The sequence below is a fragment of the Cygnus olor genome, chromosome 10 (assembly GCF_009769625.2).
Source record: "Cygnus olor isolate bCygOlo1 chromosome 10, bCygOlo1.pri.v2, whole genome shotgun sequence".
NCBI lineage: Eukaryota > Metazoa > Chordata > Aves > Anseriformes > Anatidae > Cygnus > Cygnus olor.
Window position 1 is genome coordinate 10,668,301 of NC_049178.1, and position 20,732 is coordinate 10,689,032.

Genomic DNA, 20,732 nt, shown 5'->3' on the forward strand with positions numbered 1-20,732 from the left:
GAAATTGGCCACTGCAGTTCAATTCTGGGTATAATAGTTTATGGAAAGTAGTTTTCTTAGAAATCTACGGTGAAAAGCCCCTTTTTTTGCCAACTGAAGCAAAAACAAATAACAACAAGAAACGTGTAGAGAGAACATAAGGTCAGCTTCTTTGTATAATCAGCTGTCATTCTGCAGAACAGAAGAACCAAAGAAACTGAAGATACAGTTGTTGCAGAATGATTACTGTGACGCCATGTGGGACACTGGGTCAAATTTCAGCCTGATATGACTTTGACAGTTTATCTTGGTAACTATTTTGGCAGCCAATCACAGACTGAGTGACAAAATTTAAATCTGGTACACTAGGATTGATTTTTACACTTTTGGAAATGCACCTACTACTACAGAGAGCTCAGTTTAGAATTGCGCCAGCTGGCACAACTGGAACGAGGAGGAGGAGGATGGCATATAATTAATAAATAGCTCTTCAGAGAACAGCAGTATATGAGAAGCAGACGTAGATATTAAACAGTTTGTTCTTTTCATGCCTTGCAATTCCTTTTTGAACCAAATCAGTCGCTCTTATATAACCAAGCTAATCCTGCTTTGGAAATAGTGTGATTTAGGACCATTAAAAACATTAATATTCACTTACTGGCTTTGAAGTTTGTTAGCCAGTGTGTTCCACTGTTTCACACAGTGCAAATCTTCAGCATTTACTGCAAAATTATATATCTCAATATATCTCTATTGCATTAGTACAAAATTGACATTTAATTACTGCTTTTGAAATCAGTGTGCACTCTGTGCTGACTGACTATGGACGCTGGACCCAATCACGCTGAATTGTACCCTGATGCAAACAACAAAGACTACATGATTGCTTCAGTAGGCAGAGGTAAAAAGCAGAAAATAGGTGTGGAAAGTAGAAATAAGGAAAGAAGCATAGATGAATTTTCCACTGCCTCCAAACAGTTCCTTTTAGTTCTAGCAACATTGCTCACAGAAACTGGCCACAAACTCTATTTGAAGAGATCCAATTTTTTATATCTGTGACATGCTCGCCCTCTGTTCCCATGTCAGTACTTGTTATCAATGTGACAAAGCTTGCATGTTACATTGAATATACTCTTTATTTTTTATTTTTTATTTATTTTTTTAACCCAGCAAACTAAAAGAGACACTCTATCTGTTGTTACACCAGCTTTCAGAACGTCTGTGAGCTGAGATCACTAGAGGGCAATCAAATCTATTTGTTCGTGTGTGTTTATGTATATATATGCATACACACACACGTATATGGACGTGCACCTTACAAAATAGGGCTAGTTAACATCTGTAGCGTTAGTCTGCAACAGGGATCCTGTGATAATAGTAGAGCTTTGTGCACGGGTCTGCTTAACAGCCATATACATATGCAGTCCCTGATTTTTGATGTACAAATGCTGCCAGTAGTAGTCTATTTAACCACAAGGTGGAAGAACTGCTTTACTTATGATGCCACCTCAGCTTGCATGAAGTACACACAACTTTGTAGGCAAGTTTTATTATCATTATTTAATAGATACATTACAGGTTGCAGAGGCTGTAGCATGCATGAAACAATTCAGGTCATACGTGGCATTCGTGGTCTGAGTGGCAGGTGAGTGTGGACATAAGGGAGACCTTCAGGGAACCATGAGCAGACAACACTTCTAAAACAAATTGTTTACTATCCTACTAACTGAAAGGAGAGTTAATTGTTTGCTCCTTTAAGGCCAACTGCCAAACTCCATTCATTTCAACAGAACAGTTTCCCTTGGAGTCTTCACTCAGCAGATTTTTTTCCCAAGCTCGCCTGTGAAGCAGCATGCCAAAAGGTGGACAGGAATCTTCTTTGGTTGGATGCTGAGAGCCACTTTTCTGGTTGAAGAATAGTGGAGTAGTATTTTCTTACACAAATTCGAGCTTGCACTTTGTTACAGGGCAATGGAGGATGCTGTGCGAAGAGATCTTTCTGCCTAACTGAAGCAAAGAAATTAGTAAACTTATTTTTTTTCTATCCAATAAAACCCTCTGCTTCCTTAAAAAAAGGCTATAAAAATGTAAACTCCTTCTAGCCCAGCTGATTTCCAGTTAAAGAAATGCATTCTAAAAGATAAAACCTGCATTTCTGTAAGGGATGAAATTCAGATTCTCTCCTGAATGTAGAAAGATAAGAAATGCAAAATCTGATCCTATCCTGAAGATCATAGAATTGTGGTTATTAGAAAAAAAAAATCCAATTTAGATATCAAAAATATGATACCCAAACCACTGTTTAGAGTTGCCCTAGATACATCAAAAGAAGTACAAGTATACTTCCCCGTCAGGCATAAGTCCAATATCACAATGCACAAAATAATTTCCAACATCATTATCAGGACATGAGAGGTTAACTTGCATGTCTTTGCACTCCTTTCTTGAAATGTTTTGAATCCTCAACTCCTGTTATGACTCACAACCTTATTTCTCCAATTTCTTCACCCAGGCACTCTTAGAACATCACTTTACTCCCTGCCTTTATGGCAACACTTAATCAGGTATCTAAAATACTTTATAATACTGGAACTTTAATCACCTGCGCTCCTAGCTAGCAGTATTACAGCCATGCTTTCCCAATAACCAGGACCCTGATTTCTGGCTGTGGCAAGCCAGACCTTCTATATAACATGCACTTTGTGTAATACAAAAAAACAATGGCTAAACCCTGATCTTGTCGAAGAACAATAACAAAACTTCAGTGGGACAAGCATTTCATCCCATCTCCAAGTGAAGCCTCCATATTTCACGTAGAAATAAAACATAACATGCAGCTTTGTAGTGATAGCAGTGCTATTAATTCAGAAAAAGTTCTGTAATAGAGCTACTGTCTATTTGCTAAAACATGCCACGAAGGAATCAAATTATGATAAATTATGCTAAAAATGTGCAGATCAGCAAACAAGGTCAGGCAGATTCTTTCCACTGTCAGTACACGCAGCAAGGGCAGTTTACACATATGCGAGAAGCCGTTTAACATCCTTACTGAGGGATGTGACATTGGGACATGCATTGGGATTGCTGGCCATAGAACTCCAGACTGGACGGATAGTGGCTGGTTCTCCACTGACAGCCTCCAAACTGTGCCAGTTGATGGTGAACCAGGAGGTGGATATTTCAGCAAGATTGGAAGACCCGCAGGATAGTACAAATACAATTATTTCAATGAGCTACTTCATACAAGGTTAAAGTCTCTTTTTAACATCTACGTGCTTCCCACATCTTCTTTTCCTGTCTTTTCTAAGGTTTTTGAAGTCTCCACCATATTTTTTAATGTTTAAAAAAAACCACACAGAGTAAGGTTATTTTTCATGTTCTACTGGTTTTACTGTGGCTTCTCTAACTGGATTCTGTGAAAATTATAATTCAGCTAATCACCCCAAACATGTTCATATTTCTAGGGATTAAGAATGAGCTTTCATTTATATGACCTGTTTTTTAATCATCAAACTGTTGACCTAGAATCATTATTTAGAGAGGGGAAAAAAAAAAAAAAGAGAGAGAAAAGAAATGTTTGGAACATTAAGAAAAAAAGTGCTTGTCTTGCAAATATTGATGCCAATTTCCCCCAAGTGCCTATAGCCTAATAACCGGATACATATAGTTCTGATAATTGACTCATTTACATAAAAATCACTGCCAGCTTGATTGTAACAGTCACCATAAGCAAGTTGGCCAGGACTAGAAATCATCGCAATTAACCCTCTGAGAGACCCTTTACACCTTTGCAAGATACAGCTTTTGGCACAGAGCATGAATTTTCCCTAGAATATTGTGAGGCATTAGCAAAAACACCTTTCATGCTGAAAACACATTGGACCTATATTTGGGACTGAAGAATACCCATAAGAGAAGGCTGTCTGGTTTTCAAGTCAAACCTTAAGCTATACTAGATCCCTCCCTTTACTCCAGCTTGTATGTTCTGACAGTAGTAAAAAAAATCTAACAACATGGACATTGGCCTTCTGCGTCTGCATGGTCTGTTGTTTTTCAAATTAATGATTGCACATTGAATTTGAAGAACCTCATGCACACAATGAGAGCTATGCTCTTAATATGTACATGAATGTGTACTGTTATTGAGCATCAAAGTGGTAACTGTGCTTTGCTTCTATTTCCTAACTTTTTCATGCAAAGGAAACATAATACGTGAATATTTTTGCATGCAGTATTTCCTACATGCATACATGAAAAGCAAACTCTGTGCATTTAAGATTACAGTTTTTATCCTAGAACGGGACTGAATTCTCTTTATTTTATGCATATTTGCATTTTGCTGAATAATTCTTTGAATCTTTCAGCTTTGCTCTCTTGATAACAACAGCTTTTAAATCCAAACTGTAAGTTACCTTTTCAGATTTATTTTATTTTTGAAATTCTGAGTAGCAGCAGAAATTTATCAAGTGAGTTCTCTTCCTGGCTTTAAAACCAAAGCTGAAATCTGAGCTCTTTTATTTGGTATACAATGAATGAGCTTTGATTTGATTTTTATTGTATTTCATTCAAACTTTATTATAAAACATCTCCCAGGGACACTTGCACAAGAAACACTTTGCAATTAAAACCAGCATTCTATCTCCAGTCTTCCATTTTCAAAGGTTATTATAACAATTTTATCATGCTTGCTTATCTCCATAATATACCACTGTATGGCAGGCAACTGCAGATGTTAGGTAATAGAGCTAGATGTCTCTGTAGGTTTTTCTAATGGCTTTCTTTCCCTGTACCACAAACGGGATTCACTGTCATTAACCCAGTGACCAGCACTTCTGCATTCTGACTGTAGGCACTCTTCAGGCAACTGTATTTCCACTGTTCTTTGGCTTCAGTTCTGTCTCGACTGCTTTATTGACATCAAATTTGCTATAAGATTTTTGTTAAAAATGCCCCTCCAAAAACCACTATAATTTAAATAAGACAGGTGTTGTTTTTTTTTTTTTTTTTTTTGGATGATTCAACAGTGAATTTAATGTCATTCCCAGTAGCTGGTTCCTCCTCTAGAATTGAGCCACCTTTAATTTTCAGTGGAACAACTGTGACTTTCAGCAGCTGGATAATTTCAGGTTCGTAACTGGCTGTACAAAGTGTTTTCTTTATATTATCTTTCCTTTTAAAACATTGCAGTTTGGAACCAAACGATATAAATTACTCATTCCATATCACTTTTTCTAATTGCCTTTTGATTACTGTTTTTCTTGATCTCAGAGAAACCTTTTGTAAGTGTTAACAGGATGTCAGCGTCGGTTTGATCCTGCTCTATTACAATCACGGGCCAAAAATCCTGCTGGGTCACATCCTCTGAGTGGATCACATCCCTGTGGATGTCCTAATGCACTTTATAAAATGTACCCAGTAAATCCAATAACAACAGAAATATGATTTAAATACACAGTGCACAGATGGTTCCAAAAAAAGCAAGCCACAGCTTCACTTTGAATTTGTGCTTATAAAGATTTACTTTCCTTATAAAAATAACTCGTATAAGTCTTTATCAAGATTTATCTAGCTCAGCTAAGAAAATAAAGCAGTAACTACAAGCTGATTGGTGCAATAGTGTTAGTACAAGCACATTGAAGTCCTCCTTTAAATGCAAGCGAGCAGGACCCTGGCCAACTGCAAAGAAAAAGAGAACAGTTAACACGCCAGTGTTATAGACTTGCCTAGTGGCTTAGCAGTTTTTACTGAACCTTCCTGTTACAGTGGCTTACCTGAAACAAGGCACAAATAAATCAGATTAAAGATTGAGCTGCTTAGGACAGCAGCATCAGTACAGCAAATTTCCTGGCAAGATAACTATTATTTTCTGCATCAGATGGCTGCTCCAAGCTGCAGTGCTGAGCAGGGGTGGATTCTTAATTCGTTTTGAAATGTACTTGAGCGAAAACCTTTAGGAAGGTTTTGTCATCTACAAATACTTGAAAAGGAGTGAGCCTCCTGTCCCCTGGTTTTGTTCATATGCTGTTTGGCCTCTTTGTATAAGAGCATGAGGCATCAAGCAGTAAGCTATTAATGTCTGCGTCATGACAAGGCTCTGCAGCAATTATCAATCTTTGTATGGTCTTTGGCTATTTGTCCCCTTAAAGCACTCTGAAGAGCAGGCTTTACAGAGGGCCAGCTCCAGGGCTGAGGTGAATGCTGGTGCATTAAGGCACAGTTTGATAAGTGAATTTTCAAGTGGCGGTGGTGCTGGCACAAGCAGCTGCCATACCAAACACCCATTAGCAGGCACTTGTTCCCGTCTCTATGCCTCTTTGTGCTGTGCCAGTATAGGCAATTTTGTAGCTTCATGGCAACATGGACTATGAAATGATCTGGCTGCAAAAGACTTTTTCAAGTTCTGCAGCTGAACTACAGATTTAGCTTCTTTCATACACGTTTAGGAGTTCTAATTGCACCACAAGTAAATATCTTAGCTTTGGTTGAGACTGCTAAGCAATGAGAGCAGTGAGCACGCCACAGCCTGGGCTGTTCTAGCCAGCCCGAGGTCACACAACTGCTAGGGTCAACATTCAGTCTTCACTGCAAATCATTGCATCTGGCTTGTGCGCATTATCTATTTAAGCTTAAAGTCACATCTCACGGTAATTGTTACGCAAACATTACAGACATCTCGAATACAAAAATGAGTTATACTGTGGTCAATGGGAATTTTGCCATTGATTCCAGTAGGTGAAGATGTGTCCTTAAAGCATTGTTACTGAGGGATGCTGGAAGGAATAAGGAAGTTAATAATCCTTAAACCTTTGTATATTCTATTAGCTGGAATTTAATACTTAACTGCGGTCTGGAAAGACCTATCCTATGAACAGCACACCATTTAGTATGACTCCCTGGGACATGATCCATGTAGAGACATTGACTATGATCCTTCTTAAATGAAGAAAAGGGAGACAGAGGCCATGCCACCAACTGTCACAGAGTACAATAGTCACCGCTGCAATTTTAATCTCAGCTATTTAAGAGGACTAGAGATATTCTTTTTGTATATATTAGAATAGTGGTAGCCATCTCTGCACATAATAGCAAAATCAGTCCTTCCATTGGTTTGCCTTCTAGGAAATGCAAAGGGTTATGTATTCTGGGGGGCATGGTTAGATAGGTGCTGTCCTGTTGTGGGTGACTATCATTGTAATCAAGAGTAGAAGTCGAATATCTTACCTCAGAGAGAGCTTACCTTACAGATATATCAGTCTGAGCATCTAGCCTGTCATTCTGGAGGAATTTGGAAAAATACAGACAAGTGATAGATACAAATATCCGATATGACATTTGAGACCCAGATTATGCATGGGCTTCCAGTCTGACATATTAAAAGAAAACAAAGCAGTTAGGCAGCTTTCTGATCAGTCTTGTCCTAGAAAATAACTGCATTTATCTATTTGCTTTGTTGGGGCTTTTTAACTACAGGGAAATGCCAGTGAATCTCCCGGTTTGTTAGTAACAATGTTAGTAACAAATGTTCTGTACCCTGCAGAACTTGTCTTAACGTGAAAGATTTTTGGAATCTTAGGTCTCATGTATTATAAATTACCTGTCAATTCAGCTAAGATTATTCACTTGTGCACATCGGTGGGGAAGGCAGCATAAGCCCCAGTAATAATTCTGTAAGTCAGCAAGTAGATGCCACATTGTTTACACATTCACAATATCCTAAAACCCTCTTATGCATATTCTGTAGGCAATTTCTTACATTCAACAGTACCTTTTAGTGGCCAGTTAAACGCATTACAGATTCGTTATGGAAACCCCCGGGGACTAAAGGCAGCTGCTTTCGTATCAATTCAGGTAATTCAGGTCTCAGTTACCCAGTAAATCTGATACGCTTCTGTAAACCACCTTTTTTGCTTGATAGCAATTGTGTCCATCTAAACTGCATAACTTATTAAATCAGGTCTGCTTTAAGAAACATACAGTTCACTCATTCTTCTAATTACTACTGTTCAAATCCAGCCTCAATTAGTGACCTCTTAATTTTCTGAGATTAGTTCTGCCTATGTAGAAGTGCGACTGGCTATGAAGGCACATGCACTCAGACTTAGATTTCTGCTACTAAATGTATTACACTGTTTAACATCCCTCTTTGTTTTCCTGGGAAGGAGTGAATGAAATACCATTATTAGCTGCAGACACCCAGTCTCTCCTTTCCCAGGAAGGCTTTGATTGGTGTGTACAACCGTGTTACCAAAACCGGGGAGATGGCAGAGGTGCAATAACGCTATTATTCTACCACTGTATAACATTGTGATCTCTGGATCTCAGCATAACATTACAGACATCACCCCCTCTAAAAACACAATAAAGCAGCCCCACAAAATGCGTAGGGATGTATTGGTGTAAGTATTTTACATTGATGAGCCTAGGCACAGAGACCAGATGCCCAAGTCTAATGACTGAACTAGAAACAAAGCCCAGAGGTTCAGATTTCAGATCTGTGCTCTAGTTACAAACCAATGCCTCCCTGTGCTCCTCCTCCTGATGCTGGAAAGCCTGAGAGCCTACTGAATGGGTATCATAGCTTTTTATGTTAGGATTTTGCAGTTGTTTCAGCCACGTTTGAAAAGAATGAGTCAGGGATTTGTGTATGTGGGAAGTGGTTTCCTCTCACATTACCGTATGTATGGGTGAAATACATTTCCTCTACTATGAAGTTGCTGAATGAGAAAAAGTAGTGCAGATGACTGTCATTTCAGTGACTGTACTTCGACCCTGGTGATGAAAAGCCAGCAGCCTCAGGAGGCTGGTTTGGATAATGCATTTCATAGAAAAGCTGGTGAAGTCACTTGCATTCTTGTAAAGAATGATTAGAAAAGGATAAAATGAAGAAGAAAAATAACAAAACAAAACAATACTCAATATGATAAATTAGAGTCTAGGTTCTCTAGGGAAACCTGGCCTGAGTGAAACTTCAGGACAAAATCTAGCTTGAAGATGTGATCTATAATGCAATAATGAAGATGCCTCTCTCTGTGTTTCAGACAGCTTCTGTAGCAACTAGTGTTCAAGAGTCAGAGAGAATGATAATGGCTTCTGCCTGCAATCATTACAGCTATGGCGCACACAGTATGCAAGGCATTTAGAATCAAACTTAACAGCATCATGCAGCGAGACAGCGGCAAGAGTAAGAAGAGCACAGGTTACTTGCCTTCCCTCCCCGCTCATAGCCAAGAGGCCAGTGACACGGCAGAAAAGGCATAATTTGGTCTGGGACCTGAACCTGCTCAAAGACGTCCTCAAATCCAGGAAGCTGGTATGGCTGTCCTCTGTCCTTCAAAGCTGATTCCTTCCTGGAGCAACAGGCACCTGAGCAGTCTGGAGCCTGGTGAACACCTCGAGTAGCTGTTCCCATCTTCTGGGGAGGCAAAGGGGAGACGAAGGAGTGAACGGGCTGATTAGACAAGTGGACTGAGGCAGGAGTAGGGAAAGAGAAACAGAACAAACCTGTGCAAACTTTAAGAGGACTCTGAGCTGCTGAGGGGAGAGCTACAGCCAGTGAAAGACTTGGAGAAGGAAGGAGGCGTAGGCCAGGTCAAAAAGATTTCCCCAGTTGTTCCTTAGCTCAGCAAGGAACGTAAGCTTAGTTTTGAATTGAAGGCTGGAACAGTTCCATATATTTAAAGAACAACACTTTATTTGAAATACTTTGATGAGATATGCAGAAGACAGAGTTGCCAGGTATGTATTAAAAATGGATCCTGCTGCTGTCAGTAAAGAACTTCTAAAAATAATGTTATACATATGTATATAAAACACATACAACCATACATCCTGGAACACTTAAATGCATTTTTGTTTGAAGGTAATTTCTCCTAGCGAGGCAGGCAAGTCTGCCAGGAGCCACATCTCTGCTCCGTGCTGGTTCTCTGCTCCAGCAGCACAAGCGTAGTCGCAGCATGGCCTTTGCCATGGCTGCAATCATGGGTTGTTATTAAATCATTCCATTAGACACCCAAGCCTGGCACTGAACACAGGGAAAAAGAAGGAAAGTGTACTCTGTGTAGGCCCTGTGTATATTTTCTCCGTTTTCCAATATTTCCTTTGCTTTCAACCTCAACATGTCAAATGATTGTAAATTGCAAATGTACTAGTTCCAGCTGAGCACAACTGGGGGTGAAATAGCATTGCTTTGAAGCTACAGCTAGAGTCCACTTGAAAAGCTGTAGGAAGAGTCACAGAAATGTGCAATAGAGCAGCTGAAATTCTGACCTGGTGATTCAAAGCATTAAGATTCATGAAACAAATTTTCAGAGGTACTACATAATCCATTAGGAGAACAGCCTATGAGAAAGACCATCCCTGTAGCGAAGATAGCATTCACTAGGTAAATCCATATTAAATTAATGTCATTTTCCAGATCAGCAGAAAAAACAATACAGATCTTCATAAATATATTTTAAAATTATATACATATACACTAGCATTTGTTTTTGTTGCTTTTCAGGTGATCAAGGATATCAATACACCCTTGGAGTAGAGGAAAACTAAGATTAACATCTAGGATGCGATCCTTTTACATATTAAACTTCCTCTAGGAAGAGATGTGAGCATCATTCTGCTCCACTAGACTCCCTTCTGCTCCACTAGACTCCTCTGTGCATTGTAACATTCTGGGAACAGCTCTAAGCTTTGTCGCTGGTATCTCAGTTTTGATGCTACCTCAGCCTCTTGCCTGGAACATACCTGGGAGTGCTGGTGGGGGAAGCTGTCCGACAGCTTTATATGCACCAAGGAGATTTCCTGCTGGCAAGTCAAAGCATCCCAAATGGCAGAATTCAGCTGGAACACAATCCAGCACCTGCCCCATGCATTTCAGTATTGCACACATGGAAATCGCGTGTGTGTTTGCCAGGTATGGGCAGGGACTGAGCCACAAGCCACCGTAGTAGAGTAGAATGGGTAGTCAAGTGCCTGATGGTTTATACATGTGAGCAGTTCCTATGACCACATGGATGAAAACAGATTAGACATCCACAGGGATCATTGTGAAATCAGTTATGCATGGACAATTTCAAAATAAAACACTAACTGGGGATAAAAACGGAGAGCCTCAATTAGCTTTTCAGAGCATTTCATTTTTTTATTCCCTGTGGGCCACATGACCAGTTACCTCTCCAACATTTTTCTTCATATTTGGCAACTAGTGATGTACTTCAGTGTTTCAAGTGAAACTGAAGTGCATGCCTTTGCTTAATAATCCCCCCATTCATTTAAATAGTCCATAGCTTGTCAGCGCTGCTTTGTTCACATTTTAGAATTATGGACGATGTCAAGGCAGCCTTGATTAAACACTCAGCTAACTATGGCTCAGCCAGAAAGTGGCTGAAGTAAACTATTATTTCAGTAAAGCTCACAAGCTTGGAGAATGCATATTCTGTAATTTACTTGCATCAGGATTTGTAATAGAAGAAATTAAAGCTCTTAAGGACTTTCCCAGCTATGTGAGATTACCCATGAACATATCAGACATGCTGACACATTCACATACTCTTGGAAGGATTTTGGCTCAGATCTGTACCTCTCAATAAGCATGCTTTCTACTTCTTCCTTCCTTTCCTCAAGCTTTCATTTCCAAGTATTAGCTTAGAAACTGTAGTCACCCCAGGGACAAACGATGAACTAAATGGGGCCCCCACAAAATTTTAAAGTTGGAACCTAAATTAGTTTGCCTTTGCCCCCTGTTCTAGATGTTTAATCCAGAAGAAAACAATGCCCTGCTGTCTACTGGACATGGACAGAAACAGAGGGACACACCAGAGTCCCTGCTAAGAGCCAGACCACATGGGCAGAAGAAAAGCAATGCTCCATGAAAGCGAGAGCAGATAGCTTTCCAGTGGCACGTGAAGAAAAATCTCTTAATTGTCCACTATGGCTCAAGATATCTGATTGCAATGCCCACATATAAACATATGCAATTACTTTCCTTGGTGATCAAGAGAGACGACCTCAAGGAATACGCTTTTCACTCTGCTCACTAATTGTCCCTAAAAAGAAAGCATACGAAGCATGAGGGAAACAGCGAGCTCGCTACTGGAATAACAGTTTAACAGAGGAGTCTCAGCTGTGTTCCACATACACATTCAAATATGTCAAATGAAAGTCTGCAAAAGCCTCCTTCCCCACTTGAACCACCAAGAGTGTGAAATCCAGCAGATTAACTCAGGCTTTACACAACGGAGGATTTGAATCATCAGGCATAGACACAGAGCAGAGACCAAAGACAAAAAAACACCCACCCCTTAAAGCATTCTCCCTTAAAACAAAAACGGTGATAGAAAAATCAGTAGATACATTGCAGAATTTGAAGTAATCAGAAGGAAACAGCGGTTTGGCTGAGAGCAGCCTCTCAAGAGCATTGCTTCCTGCTGATTTGAGAGCTCTGCAGAGAAATTACAGGATTACCTTTAGTTCACAGTAACAGCTAAAGTTAAAAAAAGTTTCTGATGTTGCACAGTTAATTGGAAAACAATCTACTGGTTTTGTTTAAAAACGTATTAAAGCAGAAATTTGTAACTTCTTTAGTCTTACACCTACAATACTGTTTTGTGACCAGAGAGGTTAAGATTAAGAAATGGTCACTGATGAGCACCACTGAGTTCTTGCTTTCACAACTCTCCACTAGACAGATGACAACCCACATATCAAAGGAAGAAAAAAAACCAAATCCCTGGACAATACAGAACTGATATGAACACAAGAGTATGCATTTAGGCTGTGACACTCATTTTGCCTGTGAAATAGGGAGAGAAGAGATCAGTTTTTCAGCTCACAGATTACTCCTTTTCTGCATGTTTTCCTTAGTCCCCCCCCCCCCACCTCCCTTATTGTGTGAGGGATCCTCAGCAAGGGACTACAGTTATCAAGTAAACTTCAGTGACCTTCCTGCTAATTGTTTTTATACAGCAGTTTAATATTCCCACTGGATATTCTAGAGAGCAAGTCAGGAATCAGAAAAGTCAGAACTGAGGAAGGGCTTTGGGGCTGTCCTCTCCATCCCTCTCTGCCATATGCATTACAAGCAAAACACGAAACAAAACAAAACCCAAAAAGCCACCACCAAAATTTTTTTTTTTTCCAGCCTAATAAGTGATTGAAAAAGAAAATGGAGGTGCTCTGAATTGCAAAACAGGCTAGTAACTACAGATGAACTACCTGATGGATTCCTTCATTTCTTTGCCAATTATTTCCATCCAGTTTTGTCACTGCTTTTACAACCTTAAAAGCAACTTCTTGCTGACAGTGATCATTCTTGTGTAATTTTATCATTCACTCTTTTAGCATTTGCTAAAGCTAGGGTTTTGTAGCTTTAAGGTTCTGGTCACACAAGACCAGGTGGTCCTGCCTCATGACAGGTAGAATCTATGCAAAAATTTAGGATTCTTCTTCTCTTTGGTACAGAAGATAGCCATCTCTTTTGGAAGACTCAGTTGTGACTTGTTGCCAGAAGACCAGTTTTCCGCCAGCACAGGCTCAGCTCTGCTGACAAAGAAAGGATTACTTGACTGTCCTGGCTGTGGGTTAGATAATGTTTGCAGTAGCTGATGTACTTGGTTAACAAACCTTGACTAATGCTTTTTTGTTTAAATAAACAAATGCCCTTCCCTGTCTTCCCTCCACTCCTACATCAGCCAAATAGCCTGTCACTGTGGTACAGCTGGACTGGTTTTCACCAGCTGACTTCAGATATTTCTTAATCCCCTCGGTAGCTTAGAAGAACTCAGTGGGCTGAACAACAAAAGAGGGTTTTCCCTGGCTAGAGCTTTCCTTCCTATGGGGTGCTCTGCTGTGACGTGAGCCCTGGGCTGCCTCCTTGCCTGCGAGGCAGAGGTCCCAGAAGCCCAGGCTGCACCAAACACTGGAGCTTGCACATCCAAATGGAAGACCAAGAGACAGTGTGCCTGAGCGACACACAGAGGATGGCAACCTCAGCTTTCAATCAAAAAAGTACCAGTACTAGCAAATTAAGCATTGTCCAAGAAGCTCAGTTCAAAGGCATCTCTGTCCTTAAGCATGTGTTGCAGGCTTCTCTCCATGGTGCTCAGCTGTCATCCAGAGCCAACACAGAATTTATTTCTACAAATTCTTCCATTTCTGCAGAATCTGGAAGCAGAGAGTCACTGAGCTTCTATTGGTCCACTAAATCAGGGGGAGGAGGGATAAGATCCCGTGGGTTCAGCCTCGCAACAAGGCAGACATCATAGCTGTCATGCATAAGGACATTGATGGCCACCACGTTCCACTGGTTCTCCCACGTGTCGAGCTCGAGGATCTCCTTGGTGATGACTTCATGACGAGCTGAAAAACAGAAGCAACGTAAGAACCAGAAGTGAAGCCAAACAGGATCAAAATGCAAAGGTATTGTTACTAATCTGCTGTAATGTAGCAATGAAAAGCTCCTTTCTGTGGTACCAACAGCTATGTTGAGGACCGTGCAAGTTTGTCAACATACAGCCAACTAACTGGTGCAGATGAAGACCTATACAGGACATTCAGTCCTCACCCTCTGAACAGCAGAGATAAAAGCATGAAGCACTCCACCTTGGTACAAGCATGCAGGTGGCATTTCATCACACAATCAAATGTCAAATGCTCACTTTGAGACAGAGCTAATGAGCAGGCCTACATGCACTGCCTTGTCTTTTCTTTCCCCCCCCGACTAAACTGTACTTCTTAGGCTCCTGGAAGCACTCCAATTCTATAGCAAATAAAGATAGAGAAACCTCCAGGGCTTGAAATATACTTTATACAGAGGAATGTCTTGAACAGTCGGGTCAGAAGAAAGCCAATAAATCACAGCCAATCTGAAGACAAACAGCTTTTTACTGAGACTAACAAAAAATAATGAAAGAATCACCACACAGCAGAGAACTGCAATTGTCAACCAGCAGTGCTGAATTAAACTTCTTGTGAAAAGGTAAAGCCTTTCTTTGCTAACAAAAGGCCTGAACTCTCCAGCAATTTCGTTACTTAAAGCCAAGCTATTTCCTAAAAATAAAAAGCATCTTTCATTTTTGCTCACTCTCATGTTAAAGTTGCTTTCCCACAGTAACCTTAGTCTAAACTCTTACTTTGAGATGAGGATGTGTATGTGCTTTGCTGTCAGTTTCCTTCCCTTCTTTCTGATGAATCTCCGGGTAGATTTGTTAAGAGTCAGGTCTCAAAAGCTGCCAAGCACAGACACTTCACAGGTACGAAGGTAAGAGCCATCACAGCAAGAAACACCAAGTACTTTTAGCTATTCTGAGTCTTGAAAGACTTGTGACACAATAAACTTTACAGGGTCTGGACTGAGGTTCCCATTCAGCCCTTCTATAATATTTTATTTTTTAATGTCACCTCAAAAACAATCCTTCATGTCTAGCAACTGCGTCTCATGTTTGGACGCTGCCCTTCTGTGCAACCAACAGCAAAGAACTGAAAAAAAGGGAAAGAGTGAAATACAGAAGAGCATCTGGAGGCATATATTTTCTTGCATTGGAAACAGACCACAAATTCCTCCAGAAAACAGCAACTTTGGGGTTTTACTACCCCCCAGACAGTGTTATTGTCATTTAGGCACTGAGGAAAGTTGGTGTCCATGTTACAATGATGTAGTGCCATGGGATTTAAATGTCCCTGGGGATCCTCTACAAATAGCTTCAGCACGCAAGGAGGTCACATGAAAAGAGACTTCTTCCACCCTTGGGATCAATTTCCTCACTGCACTATTTAGAGCCACTTCTACATTACTGCAGGTCCTGCACATTGTGGATGTCTCAGCTTTATGGAAATATTTTCATGTTTTTGTCAAGTATTTACTTAAGAAAACAGCTCACCAACCATTCACCATCTCTGACCCCTCTCTCACCAGAGAACAGCACAATGTTTCCACCCCACAGCCATTTTCCCCTCAGCTGTACCAGAAACATTTTTCTTGGTCCAAGCCCTGGATTCTGGGAGCTTCACGCATCTCTGCAAGCATGAGCGAAATTAAGATTTCAGGATTTGGCCTCATCTGCATAGTTCTTGTTCTATTCCTTTCCTCTGTTCTCGGAAAATGGAACGATAGTTTTGATGGCTTGTTTATTCGAATTAGGTAGTTCATTAAGTACAGGAGAATAATAGGTAGGCAAGCAACAGACATCTATGAGACAAGACAGCAAACTGCTAAAATACCCAGTGACCTGTGAAGAGAAGGCACAACTGAACCTGTGAACAAGTAGCACATGCCAGTACCAAAGAGCTCACTTTTGTATGACCCTGCAAGAGCGAGCAGGTTTTCCCTAAGATACAAATATGAAGACAAACAGACCTGAGCTGCGACATGGGAGGCTCCAGTCCCTGGATTTATTATTAGATCATCTCCTTTATGCAATAAATTTTTATGCCTGGATTTTCTTTGGCATAGATCATGACAAAAATGAGACAATCAGAGGAAAAAATCAAACACTGGGACTGTCTGAAATGTTCTGTGGGCGATTGCAACACTTCAGAAAAAATCATAATTAAAACATCAAAGGCAGATTCAGCCACCCTTTCTCGCCAGCCTTGCTGTGTTTTATCCTGACCCTGGTGACTCACAACCTTCAGTGTCCCTTGTTTCCCTTTTTGCGGGATGATGTAGCTGGTTTTGTTCCACTCCACAAATTCTGCTTTCCAGCATGCGGACTGTTGGTTAACTCTTAACCCTTGGGAGATAAAAAAGGTTTGTTGTTGGAATAAAGGAAGCAATCACTTCTGCAGTCTTGTCTTATTTAATATGAAAGGAAGCAGCACGCTTTGGATGAGAAAGTTCATATGAGGAAAAGCACTGCTCACAATGTAGTTATGCTTCAAAAAATGACATTCCCTTTGTTTTGAAATGAGAAATGAGTTAAAACACCTCAACTCTGAAGAAACACACACCCACCCACCCCTTGGTATGGACAATGGAAAAGGTAACGTTTGTCAAAAATTCTGGAAATTTGTCACTTTTGATTCCAAACTCTAATATTCATTTGGGCTTTAATCCCAAAAAACCGTTTAAAGCCTACCATTTACCTTGGTGCAAATAATTCCAGATTCTACTTCATTGGTTTCTCTTTTTTTTTTTTTTTTTAAGGCAATACCTTAGCAGCCAATTTTGCTTAAAATAGAATAAAGACATCTATAGAAAGAAATAGGTTGTATTACCCAGATAATCCTTTTAAAAAGCCAATGCACAGAATTCCCTGTCGCACATAGCATTATTCTGCATCATTTACCAGACAGCCACCTCACCTAATGAAAGGATTTCACTCCCTTCTAAATGCTTTTTTCCCTACAAAATGAGGCAGTATTATTCTGCACATCATTGTTTAACCATGAGAAGACGACTTAAGAAGCTTGCTTTTTATGTTTGTACATGGGCCTTAAATCCCTTTGTAATAGAACCATTCAGGTAATATAAACCTAACCCTAACGCAGATACTTTTAAAGCAGTACAGTGTTTACTGCAGTATGTTTTTCGTCTTATCTAGGAAAGGGCTAAACCAGCATAAGGAACGTTCACTCCAGCATAAGTTTATCCACACTAGAAGTTATAGTACTTCAGAAGAAAGTCAGAACTCTTGGTACAGTTATGGGTTTTTTTGTCATTCAAATGCAGGCTGAAGGCTAACACTGAACCTACAAATGTGTATTTTTCCAGTAATAAAGAACTTGATTTATACCCAAAAATGTTTGTTAGAATCATATTTCAATTACAGTAGGCTGAAAGCAAAATAAGTTTTTGCATTCATCTGTAAACAAACTGTCCACAAAATTTTGAAATGAAGTTTTTCTTTACATGTGCAGATAAAACCCACAAAAATATTAGTTTTTCAGTGATTGCTTGCACCCCATAGACACAATCATGTTTTCTCTACAATGGGCTTATTTTCAGATATGCTCCACTCCCCATATATGGCCAGATTTCATTTTATATTGTATGCTTTCTCATGTCACTTGAATGAGGAGAGACCGTAAATCAGGACGGACCATACTTGGAAAGACCCACAGTATGACTACAGGCAATATTATAAATATTTCATCTGCTTTTTTTTTTTTTTTTAAATAAAAAAAAACTTGCATTCCACTTGTAATTTGGGATTAGGAGGAAGAGCACCTTCCCTTGTAAGCACAGTATTTATAGCACTTTTGGTCTTTTTTGGTTTTGCTTTGTGTTTCCTATTTGGAACCGAGCATTCCCACATTATTATTTGGGGGATGGGGGAAGGTGTGAAAGGGTTGCAGACACAGAAGAATTGAGCAATATGCTTAACAGGTAAAAAATCTATAGCTCAATACAGGACTACTAACCATACAGCTATTATGTTGCTAAAGATGATACCAAGAAATTCACTCCATGGCTTGGAGTCCAGTGCACTGACCCCCCCCTCCCCCCCCCCCCCCAAAAAAAAAGCTGAATTTTAGCTCATTGGAGTCAAACCTATGAAACCTATGGAAGTTTGCTGAAATGTGGTCAAGAATTTAATTTCCTACAGAAGCCCATTGACATCAGCCAGTTTGTTTGCCTCCATCTTATGGAGGAAGAAAGCTGCATCATGGCATGTGCTCTCAGTATCTCCATAAGCTGTGATGTCTCTGCCTACACCAGTGCAGAGATTTCCAAAGTAGCTTTGGATAAGCTCACCAGCATCTTATCTGTGCCACAGCCACATCGGCACACTGTTATATGGCCAGCAGTACCCAAGCAGGCTCATTCAGAGCAGGGCCAGGTGCCTCAGCACAGAACCTCATTGAGCAGTAGGGGGGAATGGCCTCAGTGTCACATCTGCCCTGGGACATTCTCACCCATACTTTCCTAAGCTCCTGCTGATACCAGTCCTGGCACTTCTCAGGTTGTCACAGCACCTTTTTCTTTCCTGTTGGCACAGTTCCCTAACATGCTCCATCTTCTCTGGCCATTAATCAATTTATAAAAAAAAAAGCCACCAAACCTCTAGTGGTTGTACTGTTAACTGCCTGTTCTTTCCACAGAAAAAGCGCTTAAACATCACAAGGTGCTTGCCAGTCCCCAAAACTCATTACACAGGGGGGTTCTTTCTCAAGCTTCTCACGTTCTTGTCACCTAACAGCCACCTCAGAGCTGTCTTGAGGCAGCTCAGCCTCCAGTGCTAGTTTGTAACTGGTTTTGCATGCCATTATCCGCACCGGAGAGCAGACAATGACTTTAAACATAAGGGATTAGCCTCTGCTACTTATCTTCCTCACCACTAATAGCTGCTTTCGTAATTACATGATGTAGAGTTCAGTGACTTGGGAATTCACATTTGTGTTGCAATGGGATAGAAGTGCATTTAGATCATTATCACCAGATGTACTGGTTCCTGATGTGCAGTAGGAAACAGAATAAGTTCATCAAGTCTCTGGCCTTCAATCCCATTTGCATATGTGAGCTGCCCCTAACTCCACCAGCCTTGCTAGGACAACACAGCCAATACCCCTTGTGGGGTCAATCACATCCATCATCTGTGCCTGTGGGCAGAAGCAGAATACACAGGAGAGGGAACTTGGCTTGGCTGCTTAACATGCTGGCCAGCCTTCAGGATGTTAAGTACCAAGGCAGTGCTTCCCACCAGACACAGTGAAAGCTGGGAGACAGGTTGGGGCTTCAGTTTACAGCTGTGGCAGCTTATTGTTTTCAGAGCACCTGCATGGAGTAAGGTAAGCTATTCGCTCTCATAGACAAGACTTCTATCCTCCCGCTCTGCTGTGTAATTCTTCAGAACCATAACTTTATGATCCACCCATTCCCTCACAGATCAATGTGTATTAAAATTAAAAATATATATATATATATGAAGAATGGTCTACAGGAAGGAACTTCTGATTCAGTTATTTCAACTGATTTTCTTGGGATTGATCTAGCTGCTTCAGCATTTTAACTCTTTCCAGTTGTCTATTGTTCATAGGCAAGGCCTCTTTCAGTCTTACAAGCACTGATCCTGCTTGTGCTGCAGGTGATAGCAGGATCACAAATTGCAGCAGCAGCAGGATCAGTGCTCTTGAAGTCAATGCACCATGCATGGGAATAAAAGCTGGAAGAGCAAGATGAGAATTACTGGTCTCAGACCATGCTAAGATACTGTTTCTAAATGCTTTGCACTGGGTTAATACATTATTAATAGATGATATAAAGCATGTTTAGACTGTATGTGTGACAGGCAGTTATGAACACAATAGAAAATGTCATACATGGCTCTAAGCCATGGTTCTAAATAACCTATTGACCTCTTTAGCAATTAATTAAAATGCATTAAAATATCTATTAATCATTTATTAACCCTTTATAAACTATAAATGAACCTTAGTCAGAGGCATGACCAGATTACTAATACAGTCAGACACCAGGTTGAATTTAGATCTGAAACAAGCAGGTGCTGCTCACCAGCGATTCCTGACCTACATTGGCCTTATTTACAGCAGTGAGTTTCTAGCTAATGAGCACAGGGCAGGCGGGCAGCCCTCCTTAGGAAGGGAGCACACCAACGAGGTGTCTCCAAGAGCAGCTTCTCAGGGAACAGGCAAAAAGTCGAGCAGCATTTTTCGGGGTGGACCTGGCATGCAGGCTGGAGAGATGTGGCAGCATCTGTGGCACATCAGGCAGCCACGGGCAGACTGCTACGCTGAGCAAGACAGGGACCCTGAATCCATTTCATGGGTGGGGATATTTATTCAAATGATAACAACTGTGG

At 40.5% G+C, this 20,732-nt stretch overlaps 1 protein-coding gene across 1 annotated transcript in view; it reads right to left on the reverse strand.

Annotated features, from left to right (window-relative positions):
• Positions 1–9,660: 9,660 nt before the first annotated feature.
• The window catches only part of KBTBD12 (kelch repeat and BTB domain containing 12), a 53,731-nt gene continuing 42,659 nt past the window's right edge, over positions 9,661–20,732 (reverse strand). The window contains exon 8 of the mRNA XM_040568857.1: positions 9,661–14,331. Within this exon, the coding sequence (XP_040424791.1) occupies positions 14,162–14,331 (170 nt within the window). The 3' untranslated portion in view covers positions 9,661–14,161. The remainder of the gene's footprint in view (positions 14,332–20,732) is intronic.